We start from the raw sequence: 21695 nt of genomic DNA, 5'->3' as shown, positions 1-21695 counted from the left end.
AAACCGCAACAAAGTTCCCTATAGGCGCTTCACACAAGTAAGGTCTAACCTTACTAATCCCCAGAGAAAGAACACAGGCGACAGAAAAGAACTCCCTCTGAGGAAGAAACCTCAAGCAGACCAGACTCAAAGGGGTGACCCTCTACTTGGGCCATGATACAGACATAAATTACAAAACAGTTTACAAAACAATTCACAAAATGATTATACAGGAAATGTTGTTGGTGCACAGGACAGGAGGGTTTCAGAAACAGACACCACACCCATCTCTGGATGGAGCCGCACCTCAAACAGAGAGAAAAAAAACAGAATCAGGCATCAGAAAGACAACAAATATAGTGTAATTTGTCAGCATTAAACAACAAGAAAAACAGAAGAAATACTAAGGTGATTGCCGGCCACTAGCCCTAAGCTTCAATAAAAGACCCAGAATTTAGGTAAAGTTGAGGCTGCGTCCCCCTCTATTTCCTAATAAAGTGAATTAGTGCAGAACTATACTATACCAGTATGCTAGACATATGAAAGGGAAAATAAGTGCGTCTTAAATCTGAACTTGAAAGTCTCTACAGAATCTTACTGTTTTATTGATGCAGGGAGATCATTCCACAGAACAGGGGCACGATAAGAGAAAGCTCTGTGACCCGCAGACTTCTTTTCACCCAAGGGACACAAAGTAGTCCTACACCCTGAGAACACAAGGCCCAGGCCGGTTCATATGGTTTAGTTAGATCAACTAAGTAGGGAGGTGCCGGTCTGAGAACAGTTGTATAGGCTAGTAGCAGAACCTTAAAATCTGATCTCACTGGGACAGGAAGCCAGTGAAAAGATGCCAAAATGGGTGTAATGTGGTCAAATTTGTTTCTTCCTGTCAAAAGTCTGGCAGCAGCATTTTGAACCAATTGGAGACCCCTAATGCTGGACTGCGGTAAACCAGAAAATAGAACATTGCAGTAGTTGAATCTAGAAGAGACAAACACATGAATCAGGGTCTCAGCATCAGCCATAGACAGGATGGGGCGAATCTTCTCTATATTTCTAAGGTGGAAGATAGCAGTCCTCATAATATCTTGAATGTGGAGGTAAAAGGACAACGTAGGATCAAAAATTACCCCAAGGTTCCTCACTTTGTTAGTGTGATGTATGACACACAAGCCTAGGCTAGGCATTAGCTGGTCAAATTGATGCAGATGTCTCACTGGACCAAGAACCATCATTTCAGTCTTATCAGAGTTTAAAAGTAGGAAGTTGCTGAACATCCAGCTTCTCACTGATGCAAGGCAATCTTCTAAGGATTTTATGTGGATGACATTACCAGCAGTTATTAGCATGTATAGCTGAGTATCATCAGGATAGCAGTGAAAGGTAATGACAAAATGCAGCAATATGTGCCCAAGGGGTGCTATATAAAGGGAGAAAAGCAAGGGGCCTAAGACAGACCCCTGTGGAACCCCAAATTTCATGTCACTAAAGTTAGAGGTAGTGTTATTGCACAAAACACAGTGAGAACGACTGGTCAGGTATGACATCAGCCATGCAAGGGCACTCCCAGTAATCCCAAAATGATTCTCCAGCCTATCCATCCATCCATCCATCCAATTTCTTCCGCTTTATCCGGAGTCGGGTCGCGGGGGCAGCAGCTCAAGCAAAGCCGCCCAGACCTCCCGATCCACACACACTTCCCCCAGCTCCTCTGGGGGAACCCCGAGGCATCCCCAAGCCAGCCGAGAGATGTAATCCCTCTAGTGTGTCCTGGGTCTTCCCTGGGGCCTCCTCCCAATGGGACATGCCCGGAACACCTCTCCAGCGAGGCATCCAGCCACCTCAGCCGGCTCCTTTAGACGTGGAGGAGCAGCGGCTCAACTTCGAGCTCCTCCCGAGTGACCGAGCTCCTTACCTTATCTCTAAGGGAGTGCCCAGCCACCGGAGGAAACTCATCTGGGATGCTTGTACTCGCGATCTCGTTCTTTCAGTCATGAGCCAAATCTCATGACTATAGGTGAGGGTTGGAATGTAGATCGATCGGTAAATCTTTGTAGCCAGTAATGTATGCTTATAGTCTAAGATACATCACGCCATGCGAGTGGGAATATTTCTTATTTTGAACTACGCCATTTCTGTTCTAGACCTCTAGCATTATGCTTGACGTCATGTAAGAAATCATTGAATCAAGGTGACTGTGTTTTCAGGGGGTGTGGTTTTAATAAAGGTGGTGCAATCATGTTGAGTGCAGTTTTGAGCGCTGAGTTTAAACTATCCACAAGAATGTCTACTGATTGGGCATTTGCCAAACATGAAGCTAAGACATCAGCCAGTCTAGCTTTGAGTTCAGTCGTAGTTGAGGAATTGATGCATCACCACAGTGATAAATAAGGTTGTTGTTCCACTAACATGGCAGCAAAACTGTAAACCTAATAAGTGAGTGATCAGAGACCACTGATGCAAGAGGCATGATGTCAATATTTGTGACAGCAATACCATGTGGGATAACCAAATCCAGGGTATTTCCACTAATGTGCGTCAAGTCCTGAATGCATTGCTTGAATCGTAATGCATCCACAACTTCCATAAATGATTTGCAGAGGAAGACTTATTTATATGAACATTAAATCACTAATAATCAGAATGTTATCTGCACTAGTCGACAAGTTAGAGATGAACACACCAAATTCACCTAAGAATTCAGAGTATAGGCCAGGGGGCCTATATACAGTGACAAAGCTGATTTCTATTTTTTCTATTCTTTTTTTTTTTTTTTTTTTTTGTCATTTGATTGACTAAATGACCTTAAAATATCCAAGGAACTGATCAATAATTACAGCCATTGTTTGTTAGCATGAACACAATAACTGTTCTCTATGCAGGCAGGGGGCAGCACAGTTAGAAGAGGAGGACAACCTGCCAGCAGATGAGGAGCACAAAGAAGTGAAGCTGCAAACTGGTCAGGTGGATGTCCTTGAGTCTTTGGTCAGAGGGGACGGCCAGAACATCCTGTTAACAAGGGACAAAAAAGGTAAACTAAACCATCCATAATCTCCACTCACCAGCTCTGCCCAGCACAACAAAACAAGTGCCAACGCTAATGGGAGCCAGAGCAAAAACTAAAGATCACAAAGAACCCTGAAACCATTTTGTTCTGGTGGTGACGGTGTGTACACTCACTGTCCAATCACGATCATAGGCAGTTAGCATCTGTAGTCAGTGCTCACAGCTTCCCAGCATGCCTTGTGTCAGAGCTCCACCTTTGACTCAGTCCCGATTTCAGTTTGTTCATTCATGGCAGCTTTATGCAATGATAGCTGCTTTGTCGTTAAGTTGGAAACATGGAATTAGTGTGTTTATGAGCAAGTGTATCCATCATTAAACATCATACTCAAGACTTTAATATTTACTTTGTTGGAGGAGGTAAAAATTAAAGTTGGAGGTGGTTCTGTTTTCACCTGTTTGTCTGTTTGTTAACAGCCTGGGGCCCACAATTTTTCCAATGCAGTTATGACATTTTCTTGAATATTCATATCCAGATAGGCAAGAACTAATTTAGTTTTCAAGGTCAAAGTCAGGAAAAATCTTGGAAAATTTGAAATATCCCTATCTTTTAACATTGAACATATTTTCAAAAATTCATAACTGCCAAAAAAGATTAAATTTCTTTCATATTTAAGAGTGTTATGTAGGATGGTATCCTTTATCAACTGACGACATTTGATCCAGATCTGATCCCTTGTGGCCCTTTAAGTTTAACACTCAAAAGCCCATTTAATATATATTTTACATATATCTGAATCAAATGTGCCCCAATCACTCTCATATTTGAAAGTGGTTGCTTCAACTTACGTATCATGAAAAGCAATGCAGCCAAAGCTAAATAAATTCAAAAACACCCAACTGGGCAAGACACACAGTTTGTCCATGCTGGTCTTTTGATGAGCCGAACAATGAAAGAGTTGGAGCTGCTGTTAAAGTGAGTCACTCACTGACAGAGTACCGCCTTGGCAAAAGTAATTTAAGATACTTTTCTCACCATTTTTGCTGGAGCTCGGTTTACAATCTGAGGAATCTACATTAGGCGGACCAGCGGTGGCCACGGCTTTCTTTACAAACGACCTGTTGTGTGTTGGGGGGTTTGGCTGGATGTTTTTGTGGTGTTTTCTTTTCTTTGCTCTCCAGGTGGTATGCAAACTGGTTTTTGTCTGTGGAGAAGGTGCTGGCAGAAGAATCCTTCACCCTCATCAACATTATTGGCTGCACTTGTGGAGGATGTTCACGTGCAGGCCTAATGACTCGCAGCACCTGTGGATGATGCTCACGTGCAAACTTAAAGACTTTCAGCTGAAGCGGATAATGAGATGGCGTTCTGCATTTAAGCCATGAGTGATTCGAGCAGAATTGCCGGGAACTCGACCTTGTGATGTTTGTTTGTGAGACGCTGAGGACCGCGCCTGGGTTTGACACATCGTGCCTGTGAAGGAGGACGGGTGAGGGACACATGCTGTCAGCACACATCAGAGGTGATTGATTGTCTGAATAAGTGTTAATAGTAATTTGGTATTTTGTTACGCAGTATATTTGAACATTGATGAGAATTGTGCAGCTCGCTTCTCATGGCCGTGGCATGCGGACTGATGATCCTCCACCTGTTGTGAGAAGCTGCTCATTTACAGAAAGCTTAAATTCAGACCTGAATGTGTTGCTGATAGTGTGTGCCTTTGAAGGATATTAGTTGTAGCTGTTGACTTACCTCACCTCTTCTATCCTTCACAGAGTCAGTTTGTCGTGTCCACCTGGGGGGTGTTTGGTGGTGAATTTGAGTCCAGAAGCGCCGGGCTTCGATCCCTTTGGGCGCTGGAGAGCGCGCCGTCCTTCACTCCGCCAGACAAACCATTATGTTGTACACAATTATTGCACAGAAAGGGAAATAAATGTTTTGTTTTTGGAACCGCTTTCTGGTTATTTATCGCTGGGTTCAGTCAGACGCAGGTTCGCTCCTCAACCCGTGTCGGCACATAACACGACCTGCGTCTTGTCAAGTTTCCCATCTTTTTTAAAAAAGCCAAAATATCTCCAATCGCATGATTTATATGTTTTAGGTGAGTCAAAAACCTCTGACTGCTTGCCTTGTTGTTACGGGCCTCCATTTTGAAAAGATTTGTTGAGGTAGAGATGTGCTTTCAGGCTTCCGTCACAGCAGTGATGGTGGATTCAGTGTGCCTCGGAAAAAAAAATGATGCGAGCACACAGTGCGCGATTGCAACGCGATTTCACAGATTCGTACCGATTAATCTGGTGAAGGGGGTGGATGTTACTGTGTGGAAGGGGAATCCAGCTCCATAAGAACATCAGGTATCTGAACTTCTGGGCCTCTCTTTGCAGTACTGGACTCTGTAGGTCTCTTCCTCACTAAAAATCTGTCCACTGAGATCTGGGTTTGCCTACGTTTCAAGATGTTTTGGAAGTGAGACATGGCGTCGGCATTGAAGAGGTTTCTGACGCGGTTTGCTACGGCTTTATCAGGGTGATATTTTTTTAACAAAATTTTGCACCTCACCCCATTTTGCACGTCATTAATCAGTGAACTTGGCACATTCTCTCTTCCCTCATCTTCCTCTGATGTCAGTTCCTCCATCACCTCCCTCTGCTGCTCTTTCTGAAGAAGTTCTAGTTTTCCACCAACTCTTTAACATCCTCACCATCAACCAGCTCTGTGCTTTGCCCCAGAGACACAGTGTCATGGACAACTGGTCTCTGTCTCAGTCTCTCTCTGCTCCACGTTCAGGCCGAGTTTCCTCCAGGCTGAGTTCAGGGTTGTGGCTCTTCCAGAAGTCTCAGAGTTAACTCTGTGTCACTTCATGATCCATTCAAAGAAAGACTGTCAGGACTGTCTGCCACCTGTGCCATTTTTTAACACTCTAGGGTTCTCAGAATGATAAACAACCAATGGTTTGAACTTGAACTCACCGTTGGATTTGCTACAAAGCAGAAGAGTTAATCTGTCCGTCATAGATTTATGTCCAGGCAAAGTGTAATCCATAATCCTGTTGAGAGCGTTCGTTCACAGAACAATGACTGCAGTGTGACTGACTGACTCAACTCTCTGCTGGAAACCGGATGTTGTATGTAAACTGAGCTTTTGTTCGCAATTTGGTGCATTTTTTTGTTTGAAAAATATGTTTGTGAACCGATTTCTTTGCAAAGAGAGCAGTTCGAAACCCGAGTTCCACTCTAGCTTTTATTTCCTTACACACAAATGCATTGGAAACGCTGTACATTCTATTCTAAATCAAAACATGAAGAAAAATAATCATCAAATTTGATACCACTTCACAAAAAGTAAAGAAAAAGGAATATTAGGCTGTTAAAAAAAATGGTAGTGTCTGGACATGATCCAGTATGCAGGTGCCTCAGTGTTGAGGAAAACCAGAAACGCTTCCAAACCTCCTGACCTGACGTTCAACGAGTGTGGTGTTGGTTAAATGTGACAATGTTTGATCTGAGCAGCAGCAGAACTGGATGCTTAATTAATATGTGAGCAGAAAAATAATCACGTCGCTGCATGAAGCAGAATCATAGCAGCCGGTAGATGATTTTGTCGTTAATCCCCAGACGGAACACCAGTCCAACACAGGTTACTTACCCAGCCGAGGCTGGTACAGTGAGGCAAATGAGTATTTGATCCGCTGTTGAATTTACAGGTTTTCCCACCTACAAAGAATGTTGAGGTCTGTAATTTTTATCGTAGGTCCACTTCAACTGTGAGAGACAGAATCTAAATTAAAAAACAAATCCAGAAAACCACACTGTATTGTTTTTAAATAATTGATTTGTATTTTATTGAATGAAATAAGTATTTGACCCCCTACCAACCAGCAAGAATTCTGTCTCTCACAGACCTGTTAATTTTTCTTTAAGAAGCCCTCTTATTCTGCACTCTTTACCTGTATTAATTGCACCTGTTTGAACTTGTTACCTGTATAAAAGACACCTGTTCACACAATCAATCACACTCCAACCTGTCCACCATAGCCAAGACCAAAGTGGTGTCTCAGGACACCAGGGACAAAACTGTAGACTTGCACAAGGCTGGGATGGACTACAGGACAACAGGCAAGCAGCTTGGTAGAAGACAACAACTGTTATGATTATTTATTAGAAAGTGGAAGAAACAGAAGATGACTGTCAATCTCCCTCGGTCTGGGATTCCATACAAGATCTCACTTTGTGGGGTAAGGATGATTCTGAGAAAGCTCAGAACTACACAGGAGGACCTGGTCAATGACCTGAAGAGAGCTGGGACCACAGTCACAAACATTACATTAGTAACACACGATGCTGTCATGGTTTAAAATCCTGCAGGGCAGCAAGGTCCCTCTGCTCAAGCCAGCACATGTCCAGGCCCGTTTGAAGTTCACCAGTGACCATCTGGATGATCCAGAGGAGGCATGGGAGAAGGTCATGTGGTCAGATGAGACTAAAATAGAGCTTTTTGGTAACAACTCCACTCGCCGTGTTTGGAGGATGAGAACAACCCCAAGAAAACCATCCCAACCGTGAAGCATGGGGGTGGAGACATCATTTTTGGGGGTGCTTTTCTGCAAAGGGACAGGACGACTGCACCATATTGAAGGGAGGATGGATGGGGTCATGTATCACAAGATTTTGGCAAACAACTTCCTTCCCTCAGTAAGAGCATTGAAGATGGGTTGTGGCTGGGTCTTCCAGCATGACAATGACCCCAAACACACAGCCAGGACAACTAAGGAGGGGCTCCGTAAGAAGCATTTCAAGGTCCTGGAGTGGCCTGGCCAATCTCCAGACCTGAACTCAATAGAAAATCTTTGGAGGGAGCTGAAACTCCAAACCTGAAAGATCTAGAGAAGATCTGTATGGAGGAGTGAACCAAAAGCCCTGCTGCATTGTGCAAACTTGGTCAAGAACGACAGGAAACAACTGACCTCTGGAACTGCAAACAAATGTTTCTGTACCAAATATTAAGGTCTGTTTTTCTACTGGATCAAATACTTATTTCATACAATAAAATGAAAGTTAAATATTTAAAAATCATACAATGTGATTTTCTGATTTTTTTATTTTTTTAGATTCTGTCTCTCACAGTTGAAGTGTACCTACGATAAAAATTACAGACCTCTACATTCTTTCTAGGTGGGAAAACCTGTAAATTCAATAGCCAATCAAATACATATTTGCCTCACTGTAGCTATTTACAGCTGACTGGACAGACAACGTAGATTGAGACAATGTATCCTGCTTTAGTACAATTGTTTGCTACATTCTGATAACATTTCAAGTATCCAATAGTTAATTTCAGAATGCAGACACCAACATATGAAACTGACAGAGTCAAGATTTGTTAATCAAGGGCCATAACTCTGCCAAAATGTGTTAATCTTGTGCAATATTGCAATATGCGTATTCCAATCTACTTTATTTATATAGCACATTTAAACAACAGAACAGTTTCCAAAGTGCTGCACATAAAAATAATTATACAAACTATACAAAACAATAAACCAACTCAGATACTAATAAATAAACATAAAAACAATAAATAAATAAAACACTGGGCCAAAGACAACAGAGGACCATACAACTCATGCAGAGCTAAAAGCCAGAGAATAAAAGTGGGTCTTCAGACGAGACTTAAAACACTCCACTGTGGGGGCTGTTCGAACGTGGAGAGGCAGAGCGTTCCAGAGTCTGAGAGAGAAGGCCCTGATCCCCCTGGTCTTAAGTCTCGTCCTAGGCACCACAAGCTGGAGCTGGCCCTCAGACCTCAGATTACGCGCTGGGGAGTAAATTTGGAGGAGGTCTACAATATATTGTGGGGCCAGTCCGTTTAAGGCTTTAAAAACAAATAATACAATTTTAAAATCAATTCTAAAATTAACAGGGAGCCAGTGCAAAGACGCGAGAATGGGTGTAATATGTTCTTGTTTTTTGCTCCCAGTTAAGAGGCGTGCAGCAGCGTTCTGGACTAACTGCAATCTGTGAAGTGTATTTTGATTAATTCCAAAAAAAAAAGTGAATTGCAGTAGTCCAGGCGTGAAGAAATAAAAGCATGCATGACGCGCTCCAAATCAGAAAAGGATCAAATTGATTTAATTTTAGTTAAAAGACAAAGCTGATAAAAGCTGGATTTAACAACCGCCTTGACCTGTCTATCCAGTTTAAAATCAGAGTCCATAATGACGCCAAGGTTGGTGGCTGTGGGCTTCATGGGCCCAGGTCTAATCGAGCTGTGGAACCAACACTGGGCCCAAACACAATCACCTCGGTTTTGTTCTCATTTAAGCTAAGAAAATTTTGAGCCAACCAAGCCTTGACGTCTTCCAGGCACACAAGCAAGGGTGTCAGGGGGCTGCTAGAGTTCTTCTTAATAGGCAAGTAAATTTGAGTATCATCTGCATAAAGATGATAAGATATGCCATGTTTTCTAAACACCTGACCTAAAGGGAATTGGGAAAGGGAAAGGGTATTGCCAACCTATAACAAGGAATTGTACCAAGTTTCTCAAAATTCCTACTACAACCCCTGGCAGAAATTATGGAATCACCAGCCTCAGAGGATGTTCATTCAGTTGTTTAATTTTGTAGAAAAAAAACAGATCACAGACATGCCACAAAACTAAAGTCATTTCAAATGGCAACTTTCTGGCTTTAAGAAACACTATAAGAAATCAAGAAAAAAAAGATTGTGGCAGTCAGTAATGGTTACTTTTTAGACCAAGCAGAGGAAAAAAATATGGAATCACTCAATTCTGAGGAAAAAATTATGGAATCACCCTGTAAATTTTCATCCCCAAAACTAACACCTGCATCATATCAGATCTGCTCGTTAGTCTGCATCTAAAAAGGAGTGATCACACCTTGGAGAGTTGTTGCACCAAGTGGACTGACATGAATCATGGCTCCAACACGAGATGTCAATTGAAACAAAGGAGAGGATTATCAAACTCTTAAAAGAGGGTAAATCATCACGCAATGTTGCAAAAGATGTTGGTTGTTCACAGTCAGCTGTGTCTAAACTCTGGACCAAATACAAACATGGGAAGGTTGTTAAAGGCAAACATACTGGTAGACCAAGGAAGACATCAAAGCGTCAAGACAGAAAACTTAAAGCAATATGTCTCAAAAATCGAAAAATGCACAACAAAACAAATGAGGAACGAATGGGAGGAAACTGGAGTCAACGTCTGTGACCGAACTGTAAGAAACCGCCTAAAGGAAATGGGATTTACATACAGAAAATCTAAACAAAAGCCATCATTAACACCTAAACAGAAAAAAAACAAGGTTACAATGGGCTAAGGAAAAGCAATCGTGGACTGTGGATGACTGGATGAAAGTCATATTCAGTGATGAATCTCAAATCTGCATTGGGCAAGGTGATGATGCTGGAACTTTTGTTTGGTGCCATTCCAATGAGATTTATAAAGATGACTGCCTGAAGAGAACATGTAAATTTCCACAGTCATTGATGATATGGGGCTGCATGTCAGGTAAAGGCACTGGGGAGATGGCTGTCATTAAATCATCAATAAATGCACAAGTTTACGTTGATATTTTGGACAATTGAAAGGATGTTTGGGGATGATTAAATCATTTTTCAAGATGATAATGCATCTTGCCATAGAGCAAAAACTGTGAAAACATTCCTTGCAAAAAGACACATAGGGTCAATGTCAACGAGCAGATCTGATTTGATGCAGATGTTAGTTTGGGGGATGAAAATTTACAGGGTGATTCCATAATTTTTTCCTCAGAATTGAGTGATTCCATATTTTTTCCCTCTGCTTGGTCTAAAAAAGTAACCGTTACTGACTGTCACAATCTTTTTTTCTTGATTTCTTATAGTGTTTCTTAAAGCCAGAAAGTTGCCATTTGAAATGACTTTAGTTTTGTGTCATGTCTGTGATCTGCTTTTTTTCTACAAAATTAAACAACTGAATGAACATCCTCCGAGGCCAGTGATTCCATAATTTTTGCCAGGGGTTGTAAAAATGTGAGAGGAGTTGATGCCCTTTTTGGAATGGACGGACAGACGGACAGAAATCGGCACAACATAATCTCCATTCGGGCCTTCGGAGATAACAAGCAGTTTGTTGTGGTTTCTGAATAAGAAGCCCGACTGGTCACAGCGTGTAGCTCTCAGCGTGGGCAGCTTACCGCTCACTCCCAACATGTGAATGCAGCATGCGTCTGACAGGTTTGTCTTGAAGGTGGTGCTGGTGTTCATCTGAGTTATAATAAGATGATGATTATGCACAAACTGACCTCAGTGTGTTTAAGCTTCCAGCTGGACAAAACTTCCAGTTTTTTGTTTAAATTTTTTACCAGACTTAAAGTTTCTAACACTGGATTTCTGGTCAGTTAACTGAATGCACGATGATCGCATGTTTCCTGTTCCTGTCTTAACTGACTTAATTTCTCCTGTTTGTGGTCACACATGGAACCGTTCAGGGTTCCACTTAGACCTGGTTAAGCTGCATGTTTTCTCCTGCGGTGCCGCCTCTCAACGCTTCATCTCAAGATTGAATTTGTTGTGAAAGTGTAGTGACACGGACCCACAACAGGGGGCGCAAATGAACGGTCAATAGATGAGCCAAAAAGTAACAATTTAATGTTGTGAAATGTGCACAACGAATATACAGACAATCTCAGAATATGATTACAGTCAAATTACAAAGGTGACGTGTGGGCAGGCTCGAGGATAGAAGACGTCTGTCCTGAGAAGGGCCGGAACCACACGATTTCTGCCACCACCGAACCTGGTGAATACTGGAGCCGCCAAGTCCCGTATTCCCAGGTGATCACCGTCTCCGACTGTCGGATCTGGTACTGCTGGCGAGAACAAAGACAGTCAAGTGTGGGTGTGTGTACACCCAGTAACAACAACGGTGGGAATGCCACCTCCACCTCTCACTCAATATGTGATGAGTACCGCAGTGATTCCTCAGGGGAAAAGAGTGCTGTCCTGCACTCACTCAGCTTCCACAGATAGAGGAACCGGTACTCCTGCAAACACTCACAATATACAGATATATTGTAACACAAAACGGCTGAGGATATTACCTTCAATGAAGTACGATATCTCGGCGATGAGGTGGAGATGACGTCTGGGTTTTATGGAGTGAGGTGATGAAGAATGAGTGACAGCTGTCACTCCCGGCTGTGTCCGTGGCGGCAGCGCCCTCTCGTGCCTGAAGCCCGCACTTCAGGCAGGGCGCCCTCTGGTGGTGGGCCAGCAGTACCTCCTCTTCTGGCAGCCCACAACAGAATTCACAGAAACCAACAGCAATTTGCTCTAGTCTCCACATCAAGAGTCCAAACTGCTGGTGAGGCAGGGAATCAATAAATGTGACAAATTATTGTTGGATTCACTCACAGGTGGGACGTTTGGGAAAAACCAGGTCAGAACTTTCACACCTGATAAATGTACTACAACACAAACAGACTCCAAACATCATCCAGTAACTTCATTAAAGGCTCCAAAGACTATCTGTTCAAAATCCAAGTCGTCATTCTAAAACAATATCTCGATTATTTCAAACTTTGACCTTTTTTTAATGGGGCTAATTTTTCTCAAGATTATGTGTCCTATTTATGGATATTTACAGTAGTGTTCAGAATAATAGTAGTGCTATGTGACTAAAAAGATTAATCCAAGTTTTGAGTATATTTCTTATTGTTACATGGGAAACAAGGTACCAGTAGATTCAGTAGATTCACACAAATCCAACAAGACCAAGCATTCATGATATGCACACTCTTAAGGCTATGAAATTGGGCTATTAGTAAAAAAAAAAAAAGTAGAAAAGGGGGTGTTCACAATAATAGTCGCATCTGCTGTTGACGCTACAAACTCAAAACTATTATGTTCAAACTGCTTTTTTAATCAATCCTGTGAATCACTAAACTAGTATTTAGTTGTATAACCACAGTTTTTCATGATTTCTTCACATCTGCGAGGCATTCATTTTGTTGGTTTGGAACCATGATTTTGCTCATTTACTAGTGTGTTTGGGGTCATTGTCTTGTTGAAACACCCATTTCAAGGGCATGTCCTCTTCAGCATAAGGCAACATGGCCTCTTCAAGTATTGTGACATATCCAAACTGATCCATGATACCTGGTATGCGATATATAGGCCCAACACCATAGTAGGAGAAACATGCCCATATCATGATGCTTGCACCACCATGCTTCACTGTCTTCACTGTGAACTGTGGCTTGAATTCAGAGTTTGGGGGTCGTCTCACAAACTGTCTGCGGCCCTTGGACCCAAAAAGAACAATTTTACTCTCATCAGTCCACAAAATATTCCTCCATTTACTCCATTGTGTTCTTTGGCAAATTGTAACCTCTTCTGCACATCTTTTATTTAACAGAGGGACTTTACGGGGGATTCTTGCAAATAAATTAGCTTCACACAGGCATCTTCTAACTGTCACAGCACTTACAGGTAACTCCAGACTGTCTTTTATCATTCTGGAGCTGATCAATGGGTGAGCCTTTGCCATTCTGGTTATTCTTCTGTCCATTTTGATGGTTGTTTTCCATTTTCTTCCACACGTCTCTGGTTTTTTTTGTCCAATTTAAAGCATTGGAGAACACTGTAGATGAACAGTCTATAATTTTTTGCACCTGTGTATAGGTTTTCCCCTCTCCAATCAACTTTTTAATCAAACTATGCTGTTCTTCTGAACAATGTCTTGAACGTCCCATTTTCCTCAGGCTTTCAAAGAGAAAAGCATGTTCAACAGGTGCTGGCTTCATCCTTAAATAGGGGACACCTGATTCACACCTGTTTGTTCCACAAAATTGATGAACTCACTGACTGAATGTCACACTACTATTATTGTGAACACCCCCTTTTCTACTTTTTTGTTTTACTAATAGCCCAATTTCATAGCCTTAAGAGTGTGCATATCATGAATGCTTGGTCTTGTTGGATTTGTGAGAATCTACTGAATCTACTGGTACCTTGTTTCCCGTGTAACAATAAGAAATATACTCAAAACCTGGATTAATCTTTTTAGTCATATAGCTGTTGTGAAGGTGTCGTAGCACGGACCCACAACAGGGGGCGCAAATGAACGGACAATGACTAAACCAAAAGGTAACAATTTAATGTTGTGACACTACACAACGAAAAGACACAGAAAATATGCACAGTCAATTAGCACCAGGTGACGTGTGGTTGGCTCGAAGATAGGAGACCCCCCCGACGAGAGAGAAGCCGTACTCCACACGGCTTCCACCACCAACGGTCTGAAGAACACCGGAGCCGCCAAGTCCCGAGTCCCCAGGTGGCCTCTGTTCCCGGCTGTCGACCCTGGTACTGCTGGCAGAGAGCAAAAACAGGATGTGTGAGTGTGAGTCCGCACACTCAGTAATACACAGTCCAACACTGATGGGAGGGAGCACCTCCACCTCCAATCATACACTCAAGCAGCTCCTGTCAGTCACTTATCTGGAGGGAGTGGGAGGCGAAGACGTCGCGGTTCCCACAACACGCCACTCCAACAAAACTGTCCCACAGGAATAAACGGCTGCAAACAGAGATCAAAACGTGGATTAATCCAAATACTGCAGAGACGGATTACCTCAGGAATGGTAGTCGATTTCTCGGCGAGGAGCTGGAGTTGCAGTCCGGCTTTTATGGTGGTGATGATGATGAACGAGTGACAGCTGGGGCAGGGGATGAATGACAGCTGTCACTTCTTCTAGGTCTGGCGCCCTCTCGTGCTTGGAGCCCGCACTCCAAGCAGGGCGCCCTCTGGTGGTGGTGGGCCAGCAGTACCTCCTCTTCAGCGGCCCACACAACAATAGCACTATTATTCTGAACACTACTGTATTTTAAAGTAACTTCATTTTTCCATTTATGTCAAACCTTAAGAGAAATGTATCGTATTTTCTGGGGTAAAAGTCTCTTTTTGATTTTTTTTTTTTTGTTTGTTTGTTTTTCAAGTTTGGAATTTCCTGCGACTGGGACTCAGGTGCTGGAAACAAAGCACTGAACACAATAAAGACCAACAATAAAACCAGAACACAATAATGCACACAAACCCCAAATAAAATTGTTGTGTGTGTCTGTGTGGTTATGGTTTGTGTTTTCAGTCCTTTATGTTTTTGTTTTGGGATATGATTTTTCTCTAGTGTGCGCGTGACTGTATGTTATCCTCGTGTCTTTGTTGTGTGTGAGCCTGTCATCCCTCGCGTATTGTGTGTGTATATGTGTGCCCTCTCACTGTCATATCCTCCACCTGTGTTCTGTCACCGGTCTGTGACGATGTATCTGTTCTTTGTCTTTATGTGTACACCTTTTATTCTGTATTTCACGTCGCTTTAGTTCTTAGGTTTTTGTCACGGTTTAGTTCTGATTATCATTTGTGTTCTGATCACCGGCTGAGTTCACTCTTAGATATTATATTTGTTTCTACCCTGTTGCTTATTGTTAACTTTTTAGGTTTGTTTTTACATTTATCATTCCTCCTCTCCTGCAGGTTTGTTTGGTTCTTTTGAGGATTTATTTTCCTTTGACCTTTTTTATGTCCGTTATATTTTTCACTGGGAGTTGTCTTCCCAGCTAAAATAAAGTTCCCAAAATGTTATAAGAACGTTTGTCAAATGTTATCAGAACATAAGCTTGAACGTTCTCAGAACATTTTTTTCTTTTTGGTTCCCAGAATGTTTGACAATAATGTTAGTACAAACATTCCCAGAACATTAGACCTAGCGTTAGGTCTAATGTTCTGGGAATGTTTGTACTTGGACGATGTAAAAGTAAAGTAAGTCCCTTTGCCCGCTCCCTTGATTTCATTCAGGGTCACCACAGCAGATTCAACGTGGGTCTTATACATACATACATACACACACATATATATAAACTTTCATCTTTTTCATTCAAACAGGGATATTGAATTAATTCACTAGCCAAGGACTAGAATCGGTACATAATTCTCTCCCACGCAGCAGATTAATTGTTCACAGATACTTCTCCACATAGACTTTTTTCATTCAAACTTGATCCTGCTTCAAATTTTAATTAAACTCTATGAAGGAAAAAGAAACATAAAATGTTCCTATAACGTTCCAGAAAGATTATGCCAAAATATATTCATGATTTAAAAACGAGTGAACAATGAACTTCAGCAGAATGTATTTTTACCAAACACATCTTCTTAACCCCATTTGAAAATAGTGTTTTTGACTGTATGTTTCATTTCAAATACAGTTTTTCATGCGAGCATTCCCAGAACATTCCAATGACAGCTGATTCCAGAACAACTTGCTGACAGTTACCCCCATCACACATACGCCGATTGAGACGAATGGTGTCAGAATTGCGGCAGAATGACACATGCGGACACCACAACCGCTTGCGTTCCGGTGTCAGGGGAGTGCTGAACTCCTGACACCAGGAAAGATCCAAAACGTAAAGACGTGAAAAATAAATAATTACCCAGGAAAACAGAAAGGGATACACCAAATTTGGCAATCTGTGTCATGACGCAGCGACACTGTGCCATTGCTTAAGCCCCAGTCACACAGCACTAACAAAGGACACCAAAGCCAAAACAAAACAAGAAATCTGGACTTATGTTGACTTTCGGAGATATCGTTTAACACTGACGATGGTGTGATGCTTTCTACCACCCTGTCGGGGGAGTTTTGTGGTCATGAGCTTGTTGTTCACTGCCTTGGGAATCCCAGCCAACTTGCTGACAAGAGCTGTTTTCACTGTAAAACAAACACCAACCTCACGTTTCTCTTTCGTTCCTCAACCTGACCAAAAGAAGGTGTAGCCAGAACCCTTTTCACACAGCTCGCCTTCACCTGCCAATCGGGTCTTATGCAATGCTGCAATAGCCACATTGTATCTGGCCAGTTCCTTGCTGATTAGAGCTGTTCTCCTCTCTGGCCTCTCCACATTTGCCCTGTCAAGCAGGTTATGCACATTCTGAGCACCAAGGGTGAGTGAAACAATCCTAGTCTTCTTCTTTGCGTTTTGACTGCTGAAGTAGGATCCCTTCCAACCATGGTTTACTGGCTGAGGAGAGGTGGAGCAGGCAGTGTTTCGGGCACCATTTCTTGCCCCTCCCTCATACTGTGGAGGTGAGCAATGCATTTCTAAAAATGGCTGCCGAACTTCGCTGCTGCTGCTATCAGAGAAGAACCTGAACTGCCTATGTGCATGTCTACAGCTACAGCTGCCAGCGTACCCACACCTGCCGCTTTGTCGCTCACCTGTCACTGCACGACTTTGAAAGTAAAGATGGGGGCAATGGGGTGGATGATAAGTGACTTGAGCGATGACTTAGTTTAAAGTGAGGAAGAGTTGAGCATCTTGTCGACCTCACTCTCTCACCCATAAACTATCCGACTCCAGCAGCAAGACATGGTCAAGAGGGTTGGAGGCGGAGTTGTGTGCAGTGGATAACCATGACTTCCTACGTGTCTTGCCTTGCTCTTTACGTTACACAACGTGTTGCTGGGAATCACCTTTTTGCCTGGTGAACCAGACAGTCTGCCGAATCCGCGCAGTCTGCCGAATCCTGTCTTCATATGTCAGGTAGACAAGCCCTAAAGCCAAGGATCTAGGATCCCACAGCACACCAGCTGTTCTTGTAGCATGCTCGCAAGACAGTGGAGACTATGTGGGACTGGGAATGCCCGGAAGACCAATGCGTCTTCTGGGCAGTGGGCGAGCCTGCCGGACAACTCCTCCAGTGCCCTGCTGGACTGGTCACCTAACCAGCCCACCGAGAGCTGTCTAACATGGGGACACACAACGGGGCATTGTTGAAATTGTTGTGTGTCATCTCCTTGGTGGGCTGCTGACCTGACGTAGGCTATCTGGTCCCACATGCCTGGGTTTGTGATCAGAGTTGTCCTTCTCCTAGTTGGGCTGCCTCCCATAGCTAACTAGCCCTACCTACCTGGAGTGGTCTGGTTTTCAGGCACAATAAATGCCACACCTCTGCCATCAGCTATAAAACACCGGTCGGCACAAGAAGCCAGGCAGTAGGAGTTTGATTAAGAGAGGCTGATGGAGACGCAGGTCATATGGGATATTTAATGGACAGAGAACTGCTCAATTCTCCCTCCCATCCCAGCAATCCTAACCATTTTGACCCCCCAGTCAAAAGAGTTAGAATGCACCTGGTTGCACCACCAGCTTGAAACCCAGTGCAGTATACAGTTTTTGCCACCATCACCACCTCCTGCCTCTTCATGTCAGACAATCATATAATCAACGAACATTTGTGTCCCTGTTGTGTATTTTTCTTGGACCAGATATGTCTGCTGTTTGCCAACAAGTATTACTAAACACATTCACCAAGCAAGCAGGGTATTGAACTTGGCATGGGTGTCACAGCCACACACGCCAACAGAGTACTTGCAGACAATGATTTGGAATGGTCTAACAGTAAAATTTCCAAATGCTTACATGTCATCAAAAATCCCTAGTGCAGTGCAGGAGGGTCTGGGTCTAGCTCAGAGTCTCTTGCTATTTCTCAATGTAGGCTGAGGCCTTAGCAGACAATCTGTGTGCATCTCACTCTGTCCTCTGTCCACGCAGCCTCAAATAACACCCAATCTGTTGTCAAATGGATGCGTGTTTGTTAATCATCGTTATTTTTGTACATCAAGGATCCTGACCTGAACAAACAGCAGAGGTGTCTCTCTGCACACGGCCTCCATTGAGTTCATGGCCTTTGCGTAACTCACCACATGGCTCTGTCACCACTGTCACTTTGGACTCTGATGATGAAGCGGTTCTGGAGCTGCGGCCCCGGAGGATTGTTGTGTTTGCGTAGTAAACGTATGTGTGTTCTGCTTCCAGCCCGGTGCCGCTCTGGTGCTGATTTGGGTGTCCCATGTACGGACTTTGTCCTGCAGTGGTTCTTTGATAAAGCCATCGGTGCATGCTCGCCCTTCTGGTACGGCGGCTGTGGCGGCAACGCCAACCGTTTTAACACAGAAAGTGAATGTTTGCAGACATGTGGCTCCTATCGTAAGTTTTCAACGTTAACATTTTTCTAATTAACATCTTCATGTTTTCCTGTTAACGTTTCAGGTCTTTCTGACTGACAGCTGTTACTCAAAACATCCAAACAGAATGAGGAAATTAAGAAGTTTTCTTGTTGTTTTGTCATCTTTTTTCTTAAGTTGTATTTTTAGAAATGCACATTTCTTTTGATGTGATTCAGCTTTAACAAATGTTAGCTTGTTACTAACTGTGTTGTCTCTACAGGTCCAACCTGGCGTAGGAAGCAGCACAACTTCTTGTCCAAAGGTAAAGACCAAAGAGCATCCACGTCATTGATCACAAAGAACTATTTTAGTATTTATTTGAAAAGTGACGTTAAAACATTTACAGGAAATCTTAACTGAGTTTCAAGTGTGTTTAAAACCAAACATAGTAAAAAAAAATTCCAGGAGTTTTGAGAATGTGTTTCCTTGCCGCCAAATCTTCCTGTTATAATTTACATTACGTCTGTTCCTGATTGTTAGCAGCTTATGCATTTCCTTGGGGTGTTTACTTATGAAAACTATATTTATTTAGCACTCGGTGGTCGCGTAAACAGACCACTGTAGCTGATGCTAACTTGCAGTGCTAGCTAGTAATGCTGGTGTTAGCTTCAGTGTTGACGACATTGGAAGAAATAATGGAAACAGTTGTGTAGCTTCTATCCCGCTGATGATCGTCGCTCTAACTGTCCGAGCGAGAAATGTTTTGTCCCCCAGCCACATTCTGTTGCGTCACACCAAATGTCTAAATTGCTTTGAACTGCATTATTTTCAATGGCTAGCGCCATGTGCGCCACATTTACTTTGGAAGGGATACAGAGTTCTAACTTTCCCTCAGTACACGTCCTGTCCCATGGGGTGGCCAGAGGGTATTTAGCACACTCTCACGCGCGTCACTAGCTTAGCTTATGACAAGCTAAAAGTGGATGCTCTCGTTATGGCCGAACAACTGACCTGTTTCTGGTTATTCTGTGTTAGTGTGCGCCTGCGGCTGTCGTGCTTGAAGAATTCCTGCGCAAAAAGTAGTTCCCAGATAAATGGGATATATTCCTGTGAGATAATGAATATATGAGGTCTGTTAGAAAAGTATCCAACCTTTATATTTTTTTTAAAAAACCTGATGGATTTGAATCACGTGTGCTTGCATGAGTCAATCTTGAACCTTCATGTGCATGCGTGAATTTTTTCACGCCTGTCGATTGCGTCATTTGCTTGTAAGCAGCCTTTGTGTGAGGATGGGTGGAGTCTCTCGTCGTTTTTTCTTTGCAAAGAAATGGCGGAACAACTGGAGCAGCGCGACTGCATCAAATTTTGCCAGAAACTGGGTGACAGCCACGTGGAAACCATTCGGATTATTCAGACGGCTTTCGGTGACGATTCTATGGGCATCACACAGACTAAGGAGCGGTACAACCGGTTTAAAGACGGCCGCACAACGGTGAAGAGCGAGCCGCGCTCCGGTCGGCCATCAACATGCTGAAATGACCAGATCATTCCAGTGTGAACTCTGTGGTGATGCGGGACCGTCGTGTGACTATCCGAGAAATTGTGGAAGAGGTGGACATCGGCACTTTTTCGGCACATTCCACTGTGACAGAAGATTTGGCCATGAAAAGAGTTGCAGCAAAATTCATGCTGATGGCTTCGGCACAAAGCTGATGGCGCAGCAAAAGTGCCACCGTGTTGAAGTCTCACAGGACATGCTGTGACATGCCCACCTCTTCCACAATTTCTCGGATAGTCACACGACTGAAAAGCCACCGAAAGCCTTCTGAATCTTCTGAATGGTGGAAGAGGTGAGCATGTCACAGCATGTCCTGTGAGACTTCAACACGGTGGCACTTTTGCTCCGTCAGCTTCGTACCAAAGCCATCGGCATGAATTTCGCTGCAACTCTTTTCATGGCAAAATCTTCTGTCACAGTGGAATGTGCCAAAGTCCACCTCTTCCACAGTTTCTCAGATAGTCACGCGATGGTCCAGCATCACCACAGCGTTCACTTTGGAAATGATCTGGTCATTTCAGCATGTTGATGGCTGACCGGAGCGTGGCTGGCTCTCCACCGTTGTGCGGACGTCTTTAAACCGGTTGTACCGTTCCTTAATCTGTGTGATGCCCATAGGATTGTCACCGAAAGCCATCTGAATAACCTGAATGGTTTCCACCTGGCTGTCGCCCAATTTCTGGCAAAATTTGATGCAGTCGCGCTGCTCCAGTTGTTCCGCCATTTCCTTGCAAAGAAAAAACAACGACAGACTCCACCCGTCCTCACACAAAGGCTGCTTACAAGCAAATGATGCAACCAACAGGCGTGAAAAAATTGACGCATGCGCACGAAGGTTCAAGGTTGGCTCATGCAAGCACACGTGATTCAAATCCATCAGGTTTTTGAAAAAATAAAAAGGTCGGATACTTTTCTAACAGACCTTGTATCTCATCTAAATCAATTCTAAAATTTACCAGTAATAAAATTATAAAGAGAACTGAAGTTTTACGAGTGGCCATAATAAATATTTAAGAAACTTAAAAGTTTGAGTATTGTAAACATTGACGCAATGGAGTTTGATGCGGAAGAGTTCCGAAAGATATGATTGGAATGTTTTGATGACCATTTACAGTTGGTGATGAAAGAGTTGGGTGTTAACT

The 21695-nt window shown here is 43.1% G+C and overlaps 1 protein-coding gene across 1 annotated transcript in view; it reads left to right on the top strand.

The window, feature by feature from the left end:
- The window catches only part of col6a4a (collagen, type VI, alpha 4a), a 144253-nt gene that overhangs the window by 119391 nt on the left and 3167 nt on the right, over positions 1-21695 (top strand). The window contains exons 36-38 of the mRNA XM_034173480.1: positions 2862-3010; positions 18862-19032; positions 19273-19314. Coding sequence (XP_034029371.1) covers positions 2862-3010; positions 18862-19032; positions 19273-19314 — 362 coding nt within the window. The remainder of the gene's footprint in view (positions 1-2861; positions 3011-18861; positions 19033-19272; positions 19315-21695) is intronic.

This window comes from Thalassophryne amazonica, chromosome 7 (assembly GCF_902500255.1).
Source record: "Thalassophryne amazonica chromosome 7, fThaAma1.1, whole genome shotgun sequence".
NCBI classification, from domain to species: domain Eukaryota; kingdom Metazoa; phylum Chordata; class Actinopteri; order Batrachoidiformes; family Batrachoididae; genus Thalassophryne; species Thalassophryne amazonica.
This window is presented reverse-complemented; position numbering and strand designations above follow the sequence as displayed.